At 41.9% G+C, this 22,447-nt stretch overlaps 1 protein-coding gene across 11 annotated transcripts in view; it reads left to right on the top strand.

Annotated features, from left to right (window-relative positions):
- The first annotated feature begins 14,154 nt into the window (after nucleotides 1-14,154).
- The window catches only part of Kcnc2 (potassium voltage-gated channel subfamily C member 2), a 183,939-nt gene continuing 175,646 nt past the window's right edge, over nucleotides 14,155-22,447 (top strand). For 8 of the 11 annotated variants that reach the window (XR_005486545.2, XM_039078413.2, XM_039078416.2 and 5 more), the window contains exons 1-2: nucleotides 14,155-14,429; nucleotides 15,555-16,260. Coding sequence is in view for 10 of the 11 variants with exons in the window: in XM_039078413.2 (XP_038934341.1) it covers nucleotides 15,574-16,260 (687 nt within the window). In the remaining variant the exon portion in view is untranslated. 11 annotated transcript variants of the gene reach the window in all.

Genomic DNA, 22,447 nt, shown 5'->3' on the forward strand with positions numbered 1-22,447 from the left:
GGTCCTCAGGTAGTGTAATGTCTAATTTTCTGAGGAACCTCCCAACTGATTTCCAGAGTGGATGTACCAGTTTGCAATCCCACCTTTTTCTTAGGTGAGTGTGTGTGTGTGTGTGTGTGTGTTTGTGTGTGCATGCCCAAAGACTTTTAGGCTTACATTTAGTTTCTTCTAATACTTTGAAGACGTCACTTTTATTTCCACAGCATCTACCGTTCCTGCTTATAACCCAGCTGCTGGTCTTGCCATGACTCACTTGAAAGGAGTGTGTGGGCTTTGGCTACATTTGAATATTTTACCTGCCTGTTTTTAGCAGTTTCAATTGGACGTGCCTAGGTGTAGTTACCATCTTATAAATCCTGCTTTCGCTGCAGGAGCAGATCCTGAATGTGTGATTTGATGTTCTCGTCAGGTTTGGAACACTGCCAACCTCACTCTCTTTAAATTATGCTACCGTTTAATTGCCCTGGTCCCTTCCTTGGGTGGGTGGGTGGGTCTTAGCATTAAGTCAGACCTTGTGTGGCATTCCGTATATCACGTGTATTGTTTTCTTCATTTTATTCCTTTTCCCTGTGTGTACTTTGGACTCCATATTTCCTACAGCTTGACAGACTTTCCACTTCATTGATAGTTCCATCGTTTGTGTCTGATGTACACTTAAACTGATGTAGCCATTTATTAGGCTGTCAGCTGAGACTGACAGTGACCAGGGAAATACAAAGTGAATTTTGGTAATTGTTTTTTATTTACAGAACATCTCATGTTACAACAGTGGCTATAATAATCAGCTCACATCGGCTCATCAGTGGATGCTAAAACGAATGGCAGACTGGGGAAAACAATCGTTGTGATGTTGAAGAGTACCATTGCAACAATACTCCAGCGGTTATAGTCCTGCTCACAGGTATATATGAGATCCACAGATTAGACCTGCTGAGTCATCAAAAAATAATAAATAAGAGAAGAAAAGATGACATGAGGTCTGGAGCTGGGGTAAAAAGAATGGGGTCAAAACACATCTTATAGCACCAGTGGAAGGGGAAGCCCTGGGTCCTGCTAAGACTGAACCCCCAGTGAACTAGACTATGGGGGGAGGGCGGCAATGGGGGGAGGGTGGGGAGGGGAACACCCATAAGGAAGGGGAGGGGGGAGGGGGATGTTTGCCCGGAAACCGGGAAAGGGAATAACACTTGAAATGTATATAAGAAATACTCAAGTTAATAAAAAAAACACGTCTTATGAAATTCTCAACATATTAATAAAATATTGTAATAGAAAAGTGATGTCTTGGATTAATCATTAACTACAATGATTAAGATGCAACTTACAGTAAGTTTTGGTGGACACCTTGTCAACAGTGGAACATTTGCATCTTGTATTGCAATGGATCTGATACAACTTAGAGGATTGTATCAGTTGTGTAGTATTCCATTTTTCTTCCCCTTTTCTTTCTCCGCATCTGCCCTCTGACCTCTACATGCTTCCCATGGTGACTTCCCTGGTCTTGGTCCTTGGGGCTAGTGAACTCGCAGGAGGGCAGCTTCCAAATAAACTTACATAGAATAGAATAGAATAGAATAGAATAGAATAGAATAGAATAGAATAGAATAGAATAGAAATAGATTATATTTATGTTTGGTTGAATTAAAAAATGTGAGACTATAACTTGGGATCTACTGTGAGACGAACATGAGAACACGGGATGAGAGACAAAAGGAGATTAAATGATTGCATATGTAAAGATACCAGATGCACAATGAACATAATTAGTATTGTATTTACTCAATTGCAAACAAGCATTGTCCTAAAAGATAGCTGAGGGAAACATCAGAATTTAATGTGCAGCTTTTATTTTATTTTATTGATAATATGTTTTAAATACTGAGTTATTATTTTTGCTAGTTATTAAAGCTATGTAGGAGAGTGTCTTCAGCCATAAGACATGCAAGGTGAAATATTGATAAATGCATATTTTAAGTCATCTACAATTTACTTCCAAAAGATGTGGTGAACGTACAAATATGTATTTATGTAAGTACAAATTTGCATATAAAATAATTCTATATGTAAATGGCACATGTTTGAAATATTTGTGGTAATTTATTATCAGTGGTCAAATGAGTATAACACCATAAAACAGCAGTATAACTTTTCTCTTATCAGTGGAGAAAATAAATTATGCACATATATATATTTGTGTGTGTGTGTGTGTGTGTGTGTGTGTGTGTGTGTGTTATTGCTATCAATAAGGCAGAAACACTGTGTGGGTCCTGTCGATTCCCTCACAGGTGAAGGTAGCCAGTCATAAGGTTCTGTAACTCCTATCAATGCTGATCAATAAAGAAGTGGGTTTTTTTTTTATAAAAAAATAAGACAGAAACAATGTGAAATACATTCTGCATAGAATTCTTTAAAACAATGAAAAAAATGAATCTTTGAAAAATAAGTTTAGTTGCTTTATCTTGAAATTATGAACATTTGGACAGTTTCCCAACTCTGCAATGAAATTCTAATCTTTTTCATGCATTAATCTGGAGTGACTAGGTCTATTGACTGTGTAGGCTTTCATCTTTCACAGCAGGCCAGCATAGTTGTCATACACAGGGTATTCTATCAGTCAACAAACTAGAGGTCCACTTGTCCCTAATAACCAGACTCCCTCCCTTTTGCTGTCATTTGAAGTAGTTTTGCTCCAGCAAAGTGATTTTTTTCTTCTCCACAGGAAGTGACTGAGATGTTTATTTCACCAGCCTGAGAATAGGGCTTCTGGGCTCTCTCTTTTCTTTTAATGGGCAGTGCAAGTTAGCTGCCTTGCTCTGCTTTTTCAGCCTAGTAATGGCACAGAGATATTTCTGTATCATTTTCACTGTGTAATGGATTCTAGTATGATTCCCATGAGTTAGATTCTATGGAAACATTTTCCTTACTAAGAAAAAAGTGCATGTAAAATTAAAATGCCTTTTCTAACTCTGGAATGAAGAGCTGAGCCTTGATGTTTAATGATATCCTCTTGGAGCCCACATTTCTAAGACTTGGAGAAAAATTACAATCAAGTCATTTTTTTCTTTCTTTTTTCTCTTAGAGGAAGAGGTCACTCTAAGGTGATCTAATTGTTGTGTTCTATTAGCATCTGTGACGACATCACAGCACACATCACTCTCATGTAGAGCCTTCTACCCACGTGCAATACAAATTGCTAAGCTTGCCTTTTCATTTTGTCTTCTGTTGTCTAGGGAGGAGTGGTGAGAATCTAAGAGGTATTTTTAAATGTCTATTAATGTATACACATTGGATTTATGCTAGACATTTTTCTCACTCTATCCTGCTGTTATTTCTCAAGATATGGAGGTGAAGCATAATGGGGAAACAGTTTAAGGGTGATTGATACCTTTGATGGAAGGAGTGTTGAGTTTTAGGATGGGTCATTGTTCATAAGAAGATAAAAGAAGCATATGATTACACTGTTAATAGGTCTTCCTCACAAGACCACAATTATTTAGGAATGGAAAGAATATGCTGGAATGGAATTATACATACAACATTTTATTTTATTTTATTTTTTTTATTAACTTGAGTATTTCTTATATACATTTCGAGTGTTATTCCCTTTCCCAGTTTCCAGGCAAACATCCCCCTCCCCCCTCCCCTTCCTTATGGGTGTTCCCCTCCCAACCCTCCCCCCATTGCCGCCCTCCCCCCATAGACTAGTTCACTGGGGGTTCAGTCTTAGCAGGACCCAGGGCTTCCCCTTCCACTGGTGCTCTTACTAGGATATTCATTGCTACCTATGGGGTCAGAGTCCAGGGTATACATACAACATTTATAGTTTAACACTACCTCCCCAAGAGGGTGCTTGCCTTCCTTTTGACTTCACTTCATATTCTCTGTCTCATTAAACAAGGTGACATCCGTCTCTGGATTCTGGGTGACTTGTGCTGTGAGCTATGTGTCAGGACAGTGCATGACACTAACTCTGAGGAGACTTGAATGACAATCCAGGAAAAGAGCAGAAAGACTAGAGATCCGGAGGAGGGGGAGGGACTGATGGGAAATGATTCTAAGGTAGGAACTCATTCAGCACATTCAAAGCCAGAAATAATGCAAGTGGGCTTTCGGCTTAAAGCTGGGTTCAGTTTAACAGGATGCCAAAAATATGACCAGGCCTGGATGAGCTCTTTCTGCAGTGCTGTGTGTGCCCATGCTCCTCATCTAGAGAACCATCAGCAACGATAACTCCATGGCTCGTATTTTAAACCACACAGCTTTGGAGTGATTTTGTTATGCAAGTGTCATCAGAACAGAATTTGAGTCTGCAAGTGGGAAGCGACTGCAGAAAAACAAGGCATTTGCTGTTGGCCACGGGGCCCAGTGGTAGTGGAAATCTGAGGGAACACAATGGAAATGGTTCATTGGAGTTGCAAAGACATTGCAGAGGGCTTGAGAGGAAGGGCTATTGAAGATTGATGAAGTAGCACGGGGTTTCCCAGTCCTGCAGCATATAATGATGAGATGAACAGGCAGGGACTCTAATAAACTCCTGGGCCAGGTAGGGGAGAGAGTAGAAAGTGACAACTGGCTCTTCTTTTTGTGTAGTTGTGGTAAAATAAAAGAAAAAAAAAAAGAAACATCAGAGAAGAAACCCCAGCAGAATTTTGAGAAATTATGTGAGACAGAACTTGATGAATTGAAAATTAAAGCTGTTTCTTTTCTTAGTCTCTTCTAGGAAAAAGAGTATCAGAGAAGTGAAATCTAACTAGGGCTGTGAAGGCCTGTATTAGAAGCTAGGAAAGACTCTCAGACAGCAGCTATCTAATGAATGTGAAGATATTGCCCTATAGATCTTTCCTACTGAGACAGAGTCACTCCAAGGCCTGTGGTGTTGTGAATATACTTGTGGATACCAAGGTGTACCCAGAGGAAAGATGTCTGGCTATGACTTTGGTTTAGATTAGAGTAGATTATTATTCGATACGATATGATTTTAAGAGATTTATATCAGCTTGGATTACCGTGACAGGGAAAGCCAAACGTTTTGAAGGCGTTTGGTCTCTAAACTATATCAAGTACAAACTAGACAAGGATTTCTCACATATAGCAAGAAGTATCCCTTCTAGATGCATCTGACTAATGTCAAGTAGGACATTAATTGAAAAGCGAAGAGTATGATTCCTAGTAATGTCACGAGCGAGGCCATAAAGCCTCACCAACTTGACTGCCTAAGCATGAGCTGGAGAAAGTTAATGGCATTAGCCATGCCAATGTAAACACAGAAAAGCCCACGAGAGCTCAGCCATGTATAAAGAACTATAGGCAGGCAAGGAATGCTGGGTTGGGGGTACGTGGGTGCAGAGATGGTCTTTCCCAGGGAAGGACATAAAAATCAGTTATTCAATACCAAGTGGTTAGCCCTGAAAATATACATATACATATATATATATATATATATGTATATATATATCATCATCTAGACTGAGCAGGTAATATTTAAGAGTGTATATATATATTATATGTTACATACACATATGCATATAGCAATAAATTAACAAAGAAGAGGCCATGAATTAGAACGAGGACAAGGAGGGCCATGTGGGAGGGTTTGTGGGGAGGAAGGGGAGGGGAGAGATGATGCCATTATGACTTCAGAAAGAGGGAGGGAAAAGAATGAATAGCAAATAATCGAAATGTTAACATAAAAGTGAAGAAGACATTGATACAGAAAGACCTAAATGTTCACTAGAACCCTTGAGTTTCATCAACTTACTGCATATTGATGGCTGCCTAACTCCCAAGGAGGAACGGCATTTAGCACTGTAAGGAAACTCACAGTTGAAAACAAGATTGTACTATGAGTGAATGAGAAAGTAGGGTAACAAATGCATCCGATATGGGAGACTCTGTTACGGAGACTCAAGAGTTTCAAGGCGCCATTCCCTTCACTTCCGAACACTCCACAGCAATAAACACTGCTAGGAAACACAGTAACGTTAAGCAGAACGTCTAAGTTCAAGTGCGATTGCTTCAAATGGCCACGGCGTTGACTTAAGGCAACTGATGATATAATCTTTTTGTATAAACATATCTTTACTGATAATATGTGAATAATTATAGCTCGTATACCCTCAGGCTATTGAGACAATTAAGAGGAAGAAGGCGTGCGGATTACTTATCTCCGGATACAAATCACTCATATCCAGAACCTGGAAAATGGTATATGCTCGATAATGGCATTTGCGGTCGCATTACGTCATGATGCCATAACAGCTGTCTCTTCAGCTGTGACATCTTTATTGTCGGCATCGTGGTTTTGTTATAACCTAGCCACTCTTGGATATTGGGTCTATCATTGTGGTCGGGATGTACTTAATTCCAGTACTTACAGGCTAGCACAAGAGACAAGCAATTGCGATTAATTCAAAGGAAGCAATTGCAATTCTAACTTCTAACTGTCCTGAGGAAATGAAAGCTGCTCTGTGTATCTGCATATGCTGAGTACGCCGTGTGCAGCTTGTCTCAGAGCCTTGAGGAAGCCTTGGAGGAGGTGGAGGAGGAGGCCAGCCATTCCTCAAAGCCTTTTACAATGGCCCACATCCAACCTAGAGGGTTTTCTGCTCTGCCTTCATCGTGGCTTAAACTGTCTCCTAAACGCCCACTTCTTAATACTCTCACGTTAGAAATTAGGCTTACAGATATGAACTTAGGAGTCAGAGTTAAATTGTAAAAGCAATGAAGTGTATTCTTAAATCTAAGTGAATGTCCAAATTTAATTATCACAATAAACGGATTCAGTTCACTCAGAAAATACTGGACTCTTTCTGGTTATACATCTAAATATGATATTGGAATTGGTGAGTTCTTTTGTCTGACAGAACTCTGAAAATTCCATATATTTCTGTATAATCCACGTCTATCCCTGCATGGTTTAGCATTTTCTCTGAGGAATTATTTTGCCATACTAATTTGTATTGGCACTTTATATTATTTTTTTCATCCCCCTTTCCCCAATGGCACAATCATCTCTGCTATTCTGTAGTATCATTTGAAAAACAAGTTGAATAGAAACAAAACTGAGAAGCCTATTTCCATAGCCAGGCTAAAGGAAAAGAATTTCAATAATGGTTTCTGAGTACTGCTCCTCTCCCCAGAACTGCTTCTTTGCCCTGATGTTATTTTTACTCACCTCAATTCTATTTGAAAGCTGCAGAAAGTGTCTTTTCAGAAGCCCGAGTCTCCGCCTGCCTAGAAGTCTTTCTAAATATTGAAACTGAGCTGGTACGCTGTGCTTAGACGTGCTCTCATCTCATTGTAGGACACTTCTAGCTCCTTATTCCTGGAGCCCTTATTTTTGTTTCCTGAGGAAACCAGTCTGATCACTCCCAAGCTCTTCAGGACACTATTTACGATTCAGGACTTCTATTCTTCTTCAGTACAAAGCAAATCCAAGCAGACTTCTTAAAACAAGAAAAACACTCACCTACCTATTCTGATTACGGCTTTTATCATATGCTGTTTATGAAACGTAAGGGAGTGACAGAACTCTGATTTATTTTGATAATGGGTTTTCAATTCACAGAACAACTGGGATGTATCAAGTTAGATTTGTGGGTTTTTTTGCCATCTCTATATATTTTGCTAATTCCTACACATTTCATGGTTATACATCCATTAAGACTGTGAATCTATTATTTATTCTCTAACTAGACATGGACATCGGAATAAAAAATGGTGGGTTTGAATAATATCAGTTTTTCTTTCTTTTTTTTACTGTGTGAATTTTGGCAAATTATTTGAAAAATTCACCCCTAGCCTCCTCATCTCTAGCATGCATTTAACCAAATTGTTGGTTAAACCAAATGCTACTGATATTTTCTTTTTTTTTCTTTTTTTTTATTAACTTGAGTATTTCTTATATACATTTCGAGTGTTATTCCCTTTCCCGGTTTCCGGGCAAACATCCCCCTCCCCCCTCCCCTTCCTTATGGGTGTTCCCCTCCCAGCCCTCCCCCCATTGCCGCCCTCCCCCCATAGACTAGTTCACTGGGGGTTCAGTCTTAGCAGGACCCAGGGCTTCCCCTTCCACTGGTGCTCTTACTAGGATATTCATTGCTACCTATGGGGTCAGAGTCCAGGGTCAGTCCATGTATAGTCTTTAGGTAGTGGCTTAGTCCCTGGAAGCTCTGGTTGCTTGGCATTGTTGTACTTTTGGGGTCTCGAGCCCCTTCAAGCTCTTCCAGTTCTTTCTCTGATTCCTTCAATAGGGGACCTATTCTCAGTTCAGTGGTTTGCTGCTGGCATTCGCCTCTATATTTGCTGTATTCTGGCTGTGTCTCTCAGGAGCGATCTACATCCGGCTCCTGTCGGTCTGCACTTCTTTGCTTCATCCATCTTGTCTAATTGGGTGGCTGTATATGTATGGGCCACATGTGGGGCAGGCTCTGAATGGGTGTTCCTTAAGTCTCTGTTTTAATCTTTGCCTCTCCCTTCCCTGCCAAGGGTCTGATATTTTATTTTTCAATTAAATACTTAGGGAAGTTTTGACTGATATAATTATTAATAATACTGTTTCCTTTATTGCCCTGACAATCATCTGTCAAACAGGAAAAATGGTTACTTAAATCATTAGTTGGTAGACTTAGCTATAATTCATAACAAAACTATATTGCATATATGCACATGTGCATATACATTCATGTGCACACATATGTATACACATAGCACACATACACAGGCACATTGATTGACCGAAGATACATAATAGATAACATTTAGAACAATTGGTTTGCCCTTTATAAAAGTTACTTCTTTTCTGGTTGCACTCTTTCCTAACATATACTGCAGACAATTAATGTGTTGTCATATTTTCATAAATGTTAGATTTGATCAAATGTCCTGTTGGATGTTGGATGTTGAATGTTGAGACCACTGTAGGATCCAAGTGGTCTAAGAGTGTAGGATGCCGAGACCACTGATTTATAAGGTTTTAGAGTAAGCCAGTCACAGCAGAATCTCATGGTAAAACTTTGGCATTACTAAAAGCTTTTCAAAGGATGTACTTAGACACTTTGCAATAGACTTTAAGGTATAGCAGTGGTTGGGAGATTTTAAAGAAAATGTAGAAAGGGAATCAGTAACAATGAATAATCAGATGAAATCTACATGTACATATATACACACACATACATATATATATGGGCATACATTAGATAACAGTAGAAGATAGAAGACAAGAAAGTACTAAATATACTCTAATCATATCTTATCTAGAATCCATGACTTAATCAGGAGCAAAAATAATGAGTATGCATTTTACTGATATCTGCTGATCATTTACTCCTTATATAGAGGGCAACTAACCACATTAGGGATGATATTCAATAATATCCTCTTTGTAAGTTATGACTTCAAACAGTTATGACTTCAAACTAATGGTATGTTCCACTAGTTATTTACTGAATATTTACTAAAGTGTATGCAGTCCTTTGTTTATTTACTATCTATCTATCTATCTATCTATCTATCTATCTATCTATCTATCTATCTATCTATCTATCTATCTATCTATCCATCCACCCACCCATGCATCCATCCATCTATCCATCCATCCACCCATCCATCCCATCCATCCATCATCTTTCTCTATCATCTATTTATCTTCGTCATTATGATCTGCCTAGCTTACATCCATTTGTGTGTGTGTGTGTGTGAGTGTGTGTGTGTGTGTGTGTGTGTGTGTGTGTGTGTGAGCTCGTACATGTTCAAGTGTGGGTTGTGGGGCACAGAACCTGATGCCACATATCATCTTCATTTTCTCTTCTGAGGCAGCCTCCTTCCCTGAACCTGGAGCTCACTGCTTGGCTATACTGGATGGTCAGTGAGTAGCAAGGATTCTCTTGTCTTTGCCTGCTCAGCGCTAAGATTCCAAGGCATGCTGTGTGATGCCAGACATTTTATATCAGTCCTGTGATATCAGGCTTTTTCTGCTAGCCCTGGGGTTCCAAATTCAGATTCTCATGCTTGTGTGACAAGCACTTTAAGGACTGAGTGTCCTTCACAGTCCACTTTTATCTATTTTAAGTGCGTTGCTGGTGCAGAAGACTGTAATACAGATTTTTCTATCAAAAGAGGCTATTCTCAACTCTCTTTAAATGCTTATGGGTGAGTACCATCCTAAATACATGGGCATTTTTTTCTCTTCTTTCAACCTGAATGCCTTTCCTCAGAACACTTGCACATCAATTTTTTAAGTAAGCAGTAAGTTCAAATTGACTAAATATCCTTGCTGTGATAGATACTTATGCAGATCCCCTGGTCCCTGAGAAAAGCCGTAGCCTGTATTACATACAAATGAAACTGCCAAGTTCTAAAATCATGAATTTATCTTATTGAAGTCTACCTCATCATAATCAACATAAATGATTAGTTTGGGTAGGGATGGAAATGCGTTGCATAAATGTTATGGTCTGATTGTGTGTTCTGAAAGTATTCTGAAAATTTGTTCCCGCATTTGGCAGTGCTGGAAGGCGAGGCTGTTTCTTGATGTGTTTAGGTAAGAATCATGGAGTCGTGCTGTGACTGATGGGAAGTGAGCTCTCTCTCCTTCCTTCTCTTCTTCTTTGTGAGAACACAGGTTCACAGGACAGTCTAGACAGTTCTGGACTTCTTAGACTTCTGAGCTGCAAAAGGCAATATGAAACAAAACAAAAGCCAGTTTCTATACATTAGAAATTAGTCTCAGATTCACTCTTAAGATGGCGTAGAATCAATTGGGTTAACAAGTAGGTCATTAAAAGATGATTAAACATATATTTTGAAAGAAAATTACTTTTTAAAAGTGCACATTTGTTACCAGGCTTCAAGAGCTTTACTTTCCTTATGTTTCTGCAGACTTCAGTAGCTAAGCTAATTCAGGGTCCCTGCATAAGAGGGGTCTGATGGGAAATTGTGGTTATTTCTTGTCTACTTGATAGAAATTCTTTACGAATACATTACATTGTAAGAGTGACTTTAAAAAAAGTTGTTACACTTTAAATAATTTAATTTGCTTATATATTAAACTTTTACAAGCATGTCATTCGGAGTCATAGAGTTTTCTTTTTGGACAGAAGCTCACTCTCTAACCTGGATCATTGGAGGTCCCACCATGGAGTCAGGATGGAGCCTAGAACACAGTCCTCCTCTGTCGCCAGCCTCCCGAGTGCTGGCCTCAGAGTCATGAGCCAGCACACCAGGCTCAGCACATATATTCCAGAGATCCAGAGTTCTTGTGATGATGATGTAATGCTCCCTTTCTGTAGCCTTTTCTGATGCTAAGTCCAGAACACAAAGGGACCCACATTTCCGTTGCTTCCCAGTGAGCTGTACTGTCCACACGGTCTTTTAAACCTTCGCTCCCCACCAGTCATAAAGGGAACTGGAGCTGCTGTGTTTTTCCCCCCAGTTTTGCACATCATCTCTTCCTGCTTTGTTGTCTTTTCACTTTTATCTGAGTTTTACAGCAAGATCTGTGGAGTTAGCTGGCCGGAGGGGTTTTCTGTTCTTGGCTACCTTATGTAACGGACCCTGGATGTTTGTGTGAGGATGCTCTCATTGACAAGGAAACAGAAACGACTTTCCAGTCAGTGCTTGTGTGCCAGTTCTCCCTCGATGGACGCAGTCCATCCTTTATTCTACCAGATCTTGTCTTCAGATTTCCCTGCCACATTCTCTATTTTGCATCTATTAAGTCATAAGAACATTCTGCCTCCTTCCAAAGGATAATCCCCTATCAGTGTGAGTACTTCTCAGTAGCCCATGTAAACTTAGATCCAGTCAACGCACTGGAGTTTATGTCACCTTTTCCCTCCCCGAGAGGCCCCTTTTCCACTCTCCTTTCCGTTTTGATTTGCTCATACATTTCCCCAGAATACAACTACTATTATGAAACAGAGGTCTCTAATCAGAGATTCTGGTCACTAATATATAAGACACAAATTATCTTTCTATAGTCCTAATTATTATATAATGTGAACATTACTTTTATTAAAACCAAAGGATGGGATCTCTGCAAAGCATTTCACAACTATTATGCTCTCAGTAAATGCTATCTAATACTACAAATGCTTGGGCCACCATTACTACTATTGTAAACTTACTTTAAAGCTGATAACATATTCTATTTCTATGTTGAACTTACAACATTAAGTAAAGGAGTAGCTAGTCAAGTAAAGGCTATATATATATTTGAATATATTTGGTAATTTTTTTCTAGCAATTAGAGTTTAGCATTCTCACATCAATCATTAGCTAAAAAGATGCCCCATGTTTTTCCCCATGGGTCAATGTGATGGAGGTGATTCCTTAATTAAGTTTCTCTTTCCAGTCATGTCAATTTGACAACTGAAGCTGACTTTGTCACTAAACAATAGTATTGGCAGCAAAATTTGTTTTTGTTTTTTTCAGAGTTACCTCCTTCCACTTACATTCTGGTGCTTTCCCTACTGGTTGGATATTGATCCTATCATTGCTCATGGAGTTGTGGAACAGCACACTTCTCATGCTCTGGCTCCTCCTCCATTCCACCCATCCCCTCTGTCTCTCCTTGAAATGCACACACACACACACACACACACACACACACACACATACACACACACACACACAGAGAGAGAGGCAGAGAGACAGAGAGAGAGAGGCAGAGAGAGAGACAGAGAGACAGACAGACAGATACAGAGAGAGAGACAGAGAAACAGAGACAGAGAAAGGCAGAGAGACAGAGAGACAGACACAGAGAGAAAGAGAGGTAGAGAGACAGACAGAGAGACAGAGAGAGACAGACAGACACACAGAGAGAGACAGAGAGACAGACAGACACAGAGAGAGAGACAGATAGACAGACACACAGAGAGAGACAGAGAGACAGAGAGGCAGAGAGAGACAGAGAGACAGAGAGACAGACACAGAGAGAGAGACAGACAGACACACACAGAGAGACAGAGAGACAGACAGAGGCAGAGAGAGACAGAGAGACAGACAGGCAGACAGACAGACAGACAGACAGACACACACACACACACACACACACACAGAGAGAGAGAGAGAGAGAGAGAGAGAGAGAGAGAGAGAGATCTCCCTAAGATAAGCTGTTGGGATCCCAATGTTCACTACTTAGAGGGTGATTTTATTTGGACACAGAGTCTTTCTAGAGGCAATCAGTTTGAAATGAAGCCATTATCATGGGTCTCTGTAATGTGGCTGATGTCTTCATGGAGAAGGGAGTATCTGGAGACACAGATAACATGCACACAGGAAGAGAGTAGTGTGAGGAGATGCCTGGAGAAGAAGCTACCTTCAAGCTGGTGAAGCTGACTGACTCACACTCATCCCCAGGGCCTACAGAAGGACCAACCCTGAGCCCTGCAACTGTGGGGCACTCTATTTCTTCTGGGGACAGCCCTGCGGTTTATAATAGTTGTATTAGCACTAGTGATATAAACGAGGCCCAAATAGACAGTAGAATTAAGCAGGACTTGACTCATGAGAGAGTGTTGTTTTGTCACTTGGATATTTCAGATAAAGGAAGCTGAAGTTTTATTTTTTGGAGCATTGAGCTCCTGGGATAAACTTTTAAAAACTTGTTTTGTTTTACATAACCGTGATGTGGTGGCTGGAGACCTACATTTGAAGGAAGAGAGAAAGTAGAGCTTTGTAGAAGGCACAAGAAACAAGCTCCCTGTCACCTGTAAGCAGACTTCTGTCAGCTGTCATTAAGGAAAAGAAGCAATCTGCTTTAGAGTCTCTCTCACTTGTTGGGAGGGGTGGGGCAGCGGGGAGACAGGGTGTGGAGATTGGTGCCTGAAGAGTGCAGGTAGAGCTCCAGAGGGTGAGGATGCTGCTGCTTGTCTCAGATTCCCCAGACCCACCCACCCACTGTAGCTGTGTGCTCAGGCAAGCGGTGATGAAGGAACAGTTCTAGCAGAGGATGCTTTCGGGCGGGGGTTGGGGGAGAACCAAATCTGTGGATCCAAATCTAAGCTGAGAGCCTTCACTTTAAACTGGGTGAGCCTCCCTATACTCAGGTCAGCCTCCGCTCCAGACACAGCCAGCCAGGCTGAAGGTCTGCAGCAGGGTCGGGCTGCGCCAGCTGGACCCGCCCCGAGCTCCATGGTTCGCCCAGCCCCGCGCGATGGTGACTCTGGGCGCGGAGGGTGGCTATGGGAGAGCCCGCAGATCGCAGCAGCGTGAAGGCGGGGAGCGCGGCGGGCGGCGGGCGGGGGCTGTTTCCCCGACCTCAGCACCCAGAGAAGCGGCTCAACCACCTGAACCCCGAAAACGCCAACAAGTAGTTTCTCCTTTGAGGAGGGCGGCTCAGCTGGCCACAGTGACTCCGTCCGACTGCAGGAAGAACCTCGTCCACACGGAGACCCAAGCAGATCCACTTTTCTCCCGGTCTCCTTAAGGTATCCGGGGACGAGGAGGGGAGGCAGGGAGGGGCAGCGCAGCCGGGCATCCCCCTGCCTAGCTGTTAGAATGTGGAGGTGGAACCCCGGGGAGAAGCTGGAAACAGCCGGTCTTCCAGCTCAGCGACCCAGGGGGTGTGCCTCCCGCAGCTTCTCCTGGGCCTCGCCCCTCCTCGAAAGCAAACCCCCTCTCTCCACCCCAAGATGTTTGTTTTTCTTGGGAAGGGGGAGGGGTGGCTTAGATTGCTCACTTTTGTCCTCAAAGATGGATCCTAGTTAGTCGTTTCCTTTCCCAAGTAATAATAACATTAGCAACAACGGCAACAGTAATGTGAAGAGGAAATTGGATGAGGAAATTAGTCAGAGGTCTCCTTGGTGAAAGGCGGTAGCGGGGACATTTGTTGTTGTTGTTGTTGTTGTTCTGACTTCTGTATTCAGTCTTCAGCCAGGTAGGTGAGTGAGGGACTGAAGTGAACCGAGGACGGAGCAGGCAAAGAGCAGTTCCCTAGTGCTGGGGGGCAGAGAGCTGTCCAAGGTTAGACCAGGGTTTGCAGGCAGCTGGGGCACTCGAGGCCCCCTCCCACTCAACACTGTTAAGTTGTCTCAGCGAACGTAACTCCCTGAAGGGGAATTGCATTAAGAACAGGGGAGGGGTTGAGAGAGAGAGAGAGGATGGGACAGCGGGGAAGGGGTCCATCAAGGGAGAGGAGCGTGGAGCAAAGGCGGGTAGAAAAAAGGCTGGGGAGTGAGCGGTGGGGATTGGGGGGATAGGAAAGGGGAGTTTGGGGACTAAAAGAAGGTTGGATATGACAGAGATAGAGGGGAGACATGGTGGAGGGCAAGAAGGAAAGAGAGGTCAGAGCCAAGGGTGGACTGTGTGCCAATACAAAAGGTTTCCTGGAAGGTCAAGGAAGACTCAACTGTTCTTCATTCTCTGGGAACCTGGGCCAGGCGTGATGCAAGAGGCGGGGACAGGACTTGGGCACCAAGCTCCTCCTGGGAGGGTCCTTCCCACTTGCCTGCTCTGCATCTTGGCACTCTTGGGTTGAGGTGGAGGTAGAGAGGGCCACGGTGAACATCTGGCCCACGAGAGCTTTAACTTGGTGCTGTGTTCGCCTTCCCTAGTCATGTCTGAGCCACAGAGATGGGCAAGATCGAGAACAACGAGAGGGTGATCCTCAATGTCGGAGGCACCAGGCACGAAACCTACCGCAGCACTCTCAAGACCCTTCCTGGAACTCGCCTGGCCCTTCTCGCCTCCTCTGAACCTCAGGGCGACTGCCTGACTGCTGCGGGTGACAAGCTGCAGCCGCTGCCCCCTCCGCTGTCTCCACCGCCGCGACCGCCTCCCTTGTCCCCTGTCCCCAGCGGCTGCTTCGAGGGCGGCGCAGGCAACTGCAGTTCGCACGGTGGCAATGGCAGCGACCACCCTGGGGGAGGCCGCGAATTCTTCTTCGATCGCCACCCAGGAGTCTTCGCCTATGTGCTCAACTACTACCGCACGGGCAAGCTGCACTGCCCCGCCGACGTGTGTGGACCGCTCTTCGAGGAAGAGCTGGCATTCTGGGGCATCGATGAGACCGACGTGGAGCCCTGCTGCTGGATGACCTACAGGCAGCACCGGGACGCGGAGGAGGCCCTGGATATCTTCGAGACACCCGACCTCATCGGAGGCGACCCTGGTGATGATGAGGACCTAGGGGGCAAGAGACTGGGCATTGAGGATGCTGCGGGGCTGGGAGGACCCGATGGCAAGTCTGGCCGCTGGAGGAAGCTGCAGCCTCGCATGTGGGCTCTCTTTGAGGACCCCTATTCATCCAGAGCCGCTAGGGTAAGACCTGAATCTCCAGTTCCCTGTTGTTGCAAACTCTTTCCTTCAACTTTGCTTCAAACTTTGATTCTCTCCTCCTACAGCCTCTGAGATGAAGAGGAAGAAAGGACCATGGTTTTGGAGATGTTTCATGTGGGGTAGGGCAAGCCCAGAGACTTTCGCCCCATCTCTTCACCCTTCCTGTTAGTCATCATGCTGCTCTCCAATTCACACAGATTTACTTTAGCAAATGGGACCCGTCCATGTAAGAGTCCCGGGATATGTTCTAATGCTGTTACTACATTCACCTTAGTTTTTTGCCTTAACGCTTTTCGTTCCAGCCTTTTCCTTTAGCCAGGATGTGTTTTGGAGCCTGTTGCCCATCCTGATGTGACAGTTTCAATGAGCTCTAGCTCTCGGATCTGACTTAGCAGGGCAGTAGCGACAATGAGGGTCTAATCTAAGGGCAGGGAGAGGGGAAATGGCATCTGTGTCTGTGAGTCTGGGTGGAGGTAGAGTGTGCAGGGAGGATCATTTTGGGAGGAGAATGTGTCTGAGTTTGTCTCTTCCCAGGGCCTAAGAGGATGTTCCCAATGATCTTGCTTGCGTGTCTGTGTTCCTTACAGGTTGATCGTGAATTAATCACCAAACTGACCTGTCTTCTGTTGAGTAACTCAGATTGTTGAAAACTTTACCTGACTTTTTATATTATAATCTTAGTCTCAATGTTTCTTTTTTTGTTCCTAACTTAAGGGAGTGGTAAATATTTACCTATTTATCTTCCCAGAATCCCGTGAAGGGACTAGAGAAAATTTCCAATGACAGTGTCTTCAGCTTAAAGGGAATAGGAGAAATATAAATAGTCAAAAATAATACAGGATGTGAATTGGTTTTAGTTATGTATTAGAGTGAGACACTGAATTTAGTAAATGGTTGCAACTGTATATGTCCTGTTTGGCTGCCTAGAGAAGACCTTCTCCCCTACAGGATGGTGATTCTCCGTATGTGTTTGGTTTCCAGACAGAAAAGGAACACAAGAGAGACAACACAAAATAGTGCTGCTCCCCTGGGCCTGACCTTTGAGCCCACGCATAAATTTTAGGATCGTCCCACACTCCTATATTCAAACGTGGAAATACTAAGGTTAATCCTAAATTATTGCTTATAAAAGTATTTCATATGGCAAAAAGCTTATGTTTAAAGTATGATTATTGATAGCTAGGCCATGGTAGTGCATACCTCCAATCCCAGTATTTGGGAGGCAGAGGCAGGTAGATCCTTGAGTTCGAGGACAGTCTGGTCCACACAGCTAGTTTCAGGACATCCAGGACTACACAGAGAAACCCAGTCTTGAAAAACCAAAAAACAAAAATAAGTGCTTAGTGATATAAAGAAAGTCACAGGCTCATGACCTTGGCCTTGTGCTATTTCACTCTCAGCTGAGTGCCACTGTGCTCTTCCCATTTGGTGATTATAGAAATAATTTGATTTTATTTTCAGGCTCATTACATGACTGTCTTTAGCTTGTGTTCAATAAAACTGTTACCTTATTATCTTTCCTCCTGATAACATAGCATGATATCCTCAGTTTGGTTTGAATTTTATCATAAGCCTGGATCTACAGCCTTTATCTTACTATGAAATTTGATTCTGTTGATCATTAGTGGAAAAGGTCAGTCCACTTGACAGCCACTGGGTTTTACAAACAATTTTTTTTTTGGTTCTTTTTTTCGGAGCTGGGGACCGAACCCAGGACCTTGCCTTTCTAGGCAAGCGCTCTACCACTGAGCTAAATCCCCAACCCCTACAAACAATTTTTATACTTAGATTTCATTGTAACTCTGTGGAGGATTTGCCTCGTGTCTGTTTTAGATGAAGAAGCAAGAGATTAGCACAAGGTCAATAGCAGATGAGAGCAAAATCAGGTGACAATCAATCTCCGGCCTGAAATCTGTTCTGGGAGTCACTTGGCAAAGACCTTCTCTTTCTAATCGAGATGATGAAAATGAAGACTCAGAGGTTAAGAAATGGTTAAGGTCATGAGTCAAATTATTAGCTAAACCAAGATTATTCTAGTGGTGTTGTGACATCTTCCTGGCCCCTTTCCACAAAAACCTCTGATTGTAACTGATTAGATTGTGAGGACTCAGCATGGCTACCTAAGACATTAATTAGGGTTCCCACTCAGAAAGGACGTTTGCAACATTTTAAAATGCATGCACTGGAGAACATTGTCTGGGATACATTTCGCAGGGCATCAGTCAACAAAAGGAAGAAAAATGTGTGACCTTCACTTCTTATGTGAACCCCCTTGGAATTTCCTGTTTGTTATTGGACTGGTAGTGTCCAGTATGTTGCTTTCCTTTGCGGACTTCGAGTTCAGGGTGACCTTTCCAGATCACCAAGGATTACCTGAATCAGAACACATAGTATCATTACTTCACATACTATTGTAATATTTTAGTTCCAATTCTGACCTCACCTAACGGTATCAGACTGTTTTTTTCACAGACAATACCACTGAGGAGTCAGCAGGAGGAAACTGTGCTTAAGTGATGTGATTCTGATTCTAGGAACTGCAAATCATTATCAGGGATTTTGGTTCACAGATCTCATTCTTAAAGTTAAGCATTTTATGAACGTCCTATCTTTACATTAAGTCCTATATTTTCCGAAGTATGTAGATGAACAATTTTAGCTGAATTCTCTTTTTCAGTTCTTACACCTATTTGTTTATGATTTTTCGGGTATCAAGGAGATCACTTCAGTTTTAAGTTAGGCTTGTTTTATTTCCTCTCTCACGACCTGCACTATCGCACTAAAGCACTCGTGATAGGAAATGGTAATTGACTTTTATGTAATTTTGCCTTTTTCTGGCTGGCATGTCTGTCCTCTCTATCGAAGAGTTTAATTTATGACATGAATATATATTTTAGAGATTTTTAATATTCTAGAGATTTGGCCAATCAGTTAATATGCCATCCTTATATGTTATTTTTCTTAATTTTTTAAAAATTCCCATGTCATGGAAATCTGTTGTAGAAAACCAAGATCAGGAAAGGGAGGAGACAAGGCTGTATTAATGCTATTGACAATCTTTGCAAATAGTGAGGGGTAGGGACGCCTTTGGGAAAGTACTGTGTATTCTCTACTTCTAACTCAACATTTACAGTTTGGAGTACGAGTGTTCATTCGAGATTCAGCACCAGAAGAGAACATGACAGGCATAAATTTCTTGGTAGAGCTTCTATATCCTTTTCAGAATTACTATTCCTCTAATTATAAATTGCCAGGCTTTAAAAAAAAACATTTCAAAGAATTTGTTCCCAGCTCTAAAGGGCTGGAGGAGGTGGGACTAACTGTTCTCCATTCCTCTCTTTTTGTTTTGTAGATGAAGCTAGGTGAAGAACCTCACTCCTGTTGGAGAGTGTAACCCTTTTTTGGTGACTTATGCATGCCTTTGATGACCAGGTTGATTAACTTTTCCTAGCTAGGTTGAAAGTGTTTTAATGGTCACACATTATAGTTGCCTCACAAAGGATGGTTCCCAAATGTGGTTTTCTTGTAGAAACCTTGCTTCTCTGGTGTGTATTTATTATTTAAACACTCTCCATCAAAATCTACATAAAAGGATGGCATGCAGAAGATACAGTTCTTTAATTTCACTAAGTTAATTATTTCATTTATAATAAAAATATTTCCTAAAGACATCATTGAAGCGAGGAAAGCCAACAAGACAGGAAAATGTTCCAAGACAGTAAAGTGTTTTTCTCAAAAAAAAAAAAACCCAAAAAACCCGAAAAACAAACAAACAAAAAACAACCCCCCCAAAACCAATAAAACAAAACAAACCCCAAAACCAAGACTCACCTTCCTCCAATGTCTGATTGTAAAACCTACTTTCTAGCTGTTGTTCTCAGACCAACAGTGCTACATATTCTTCACTCCCAAGAACCTGCTTGTGTTTAGACTGGAGGACCATAGATCATTGAAATTTCTATGAGAGCACATGTCTCTGGGGCTTTGCCCTGTACCACTCTCTTCATGCTCAACTCCTCTTGGGCAAACTTTTGTCACCATGATTTCCTTAAATGAAAATCTTTAACTGGTACCATACATTTCAGAATAAAGTACATGCTCCTTAACATGACAATGAAGACTTTAATCCTCTAGCTGCTTCTACCCTATTCCTTTTTAAAGCTTCAAGATCTTCTGGTGTTTGATTGTTTGTTTTTGGTTTCAGAATAATGTATAGTCTTTTCTTTTTTGTTGTTTTGTTTTTTTAGTTTCACTTTTTTCTCCATCTTATTAAATTGAGTATTTCTTATTTACATTTCAATTGTTATTCCCTTTCCCAGTTTCCAGGCCAACATCCCCCTAGCCCCTCCCCCTCCCCTTCTCTATTGGTGTTCCCCTCCCTATCCTTCCCCCATTACCACCCCCCCACAATCATGTTCACTGGGGGTTCAGTCTTGGCAGGACCAAGGGCTTCCCCTTCCACTGGTGATCTTACTAGGCTATTCATTGCTCCCTATGAAGTTGGAGCCCAGGGTCAGTCCATGCATAGTCTTTAGGTAGTGGCTTAGTCCCTGGAAGCTCTGGTTGCTTGGCATTGTTGTTCATATGGGGTCTCGAGCCCCTTCAAGCTCTTCCAGTTCTTTTTCTGATTCCTTCAACGGGGGTCCTATTCTCAGTTCAGTGGTTTGCTGCTGGCATTTGCCTATGTATTTGCTGTATTCTGACTGTGTCTCTCAGGAGAGATCTACATTCAGTTCCTGTCAGCCTGCACTTCTTTGCTTCATCCATCTTATCTAGTTTGGTGGCTGTATATGTATGGTCCACATGTGGGGCAGGCTCTGAATGGGTGTTCCTTCTGTGTCTGTTTTAATCTTTGCCTCCCTATTCCCTGCCAAGGGTACTCTTGTTCCCCTTTTAAAGAAGGAGTGATGCATCCGAATTTTGGTCATTCTTCTTGAGTTTCATGTGTTCTGTGCATCTAGTCTTTTCACAGTATAACGAAGGTGGTACTTGCATCAAACAAGTGAACTCCTAGAATGTGGCTAAGTCTCTTCAGTTTTTTCCTCTGTTAGTTTTGAATCATGGCCAAGTGTAGGAGAAAGCAAATTCAAGTTCATGTCCTCGACGAGATTTCGCTGCGATGTCTGGTTGTTTCCCTTTTCAATCTAAGAATCTTTTGACCTTTTCCAGAACATTAACTATATAATTCACAAATAAATTCAATTCCTGTTAAATTATTGTGGGGATTGGGCAGGACCAGAGAGTACCTGAGTCTCAACACATCAGTAAAAGAACACGGCCCATTATTGGTTACATTATACTTTTAGTAGTGTGTACAGTCACACACTAAGTGAGCTGCTTCATTGGTGGACCAGGTATACCAAAAATGAATGCAGTTGGATGGATTAAGTATGATATTCATGTATATTTTTAAACAGCCCATATGTAGACTCAACTTGACAAAATTGAATGAGAGACAAGAAAATATTCCCTGCCTGTCAAGAGGTTATTTGCAAAGCAAATAAAAATAAGAAAATGTGCAAGTTTATGTGCAGATTAAGCATTCTCACTTGACTGTCTAAATCATCACTGTTTATGTTTACTGCCACAAGTAAAGTAAATGTATTTTTCAAGTTTTATATGTTTCGAACTTATGAGTCATAAATTCTTTTTATTATAGCAACCTTTAAGATACATCTACACGAAATGGCAAGGACAGTAAAGATAAACACAGATCCCCAGAAGGAAATATATAGTGGCAAATGTTCTAAACAATAACCAGGAATATATCACAGAAAGGTAATTCAGTTCTGCGTGAAGTTCTAAGGGCTTTCCTTGTAGAACAGCTCAGGCAGACTTTTATGATAAAATAACATGACTCGATGCTTGTTTAAAAGGTGGAAGGGTAGCAATTCTAATTCTACATAGTCCATATTTTTACAGAAAGTGGGTCTGAAGGGAGAAAAGAACCGAGGTAGAGAATATGTGGAAGCAGAATTGCAAAATATAAAATCTGTATTAGGAGCTATGAGAACTGTACTCTTACCCTGTAACAACTTGAGTTGAGCTCAGTTCACCTTCCTTTACCCCATTCCAAAAAGTAAATAATACCAGTAATAAAAAATGGAGACAACACATTGGACTAAGATAGTACCCAGACTTCATATCATCTCTAAGGTTTTGAGGTTTA

The sequence above is a fragment of the Rattus norvegicus genome, chromosome 7 (assembly GCF_036323735.1).
Source record: "Rattus norvegicus strain BN/NHsdMcwi chromosome 7, GRCr8, whole genome shotgun sequence".
Lineage (NCBI taxonomy): Eukaryota > Metazoa > Chordata > Mammalia > Rodentia > Muridae > Rattus > Rattus norvegicus.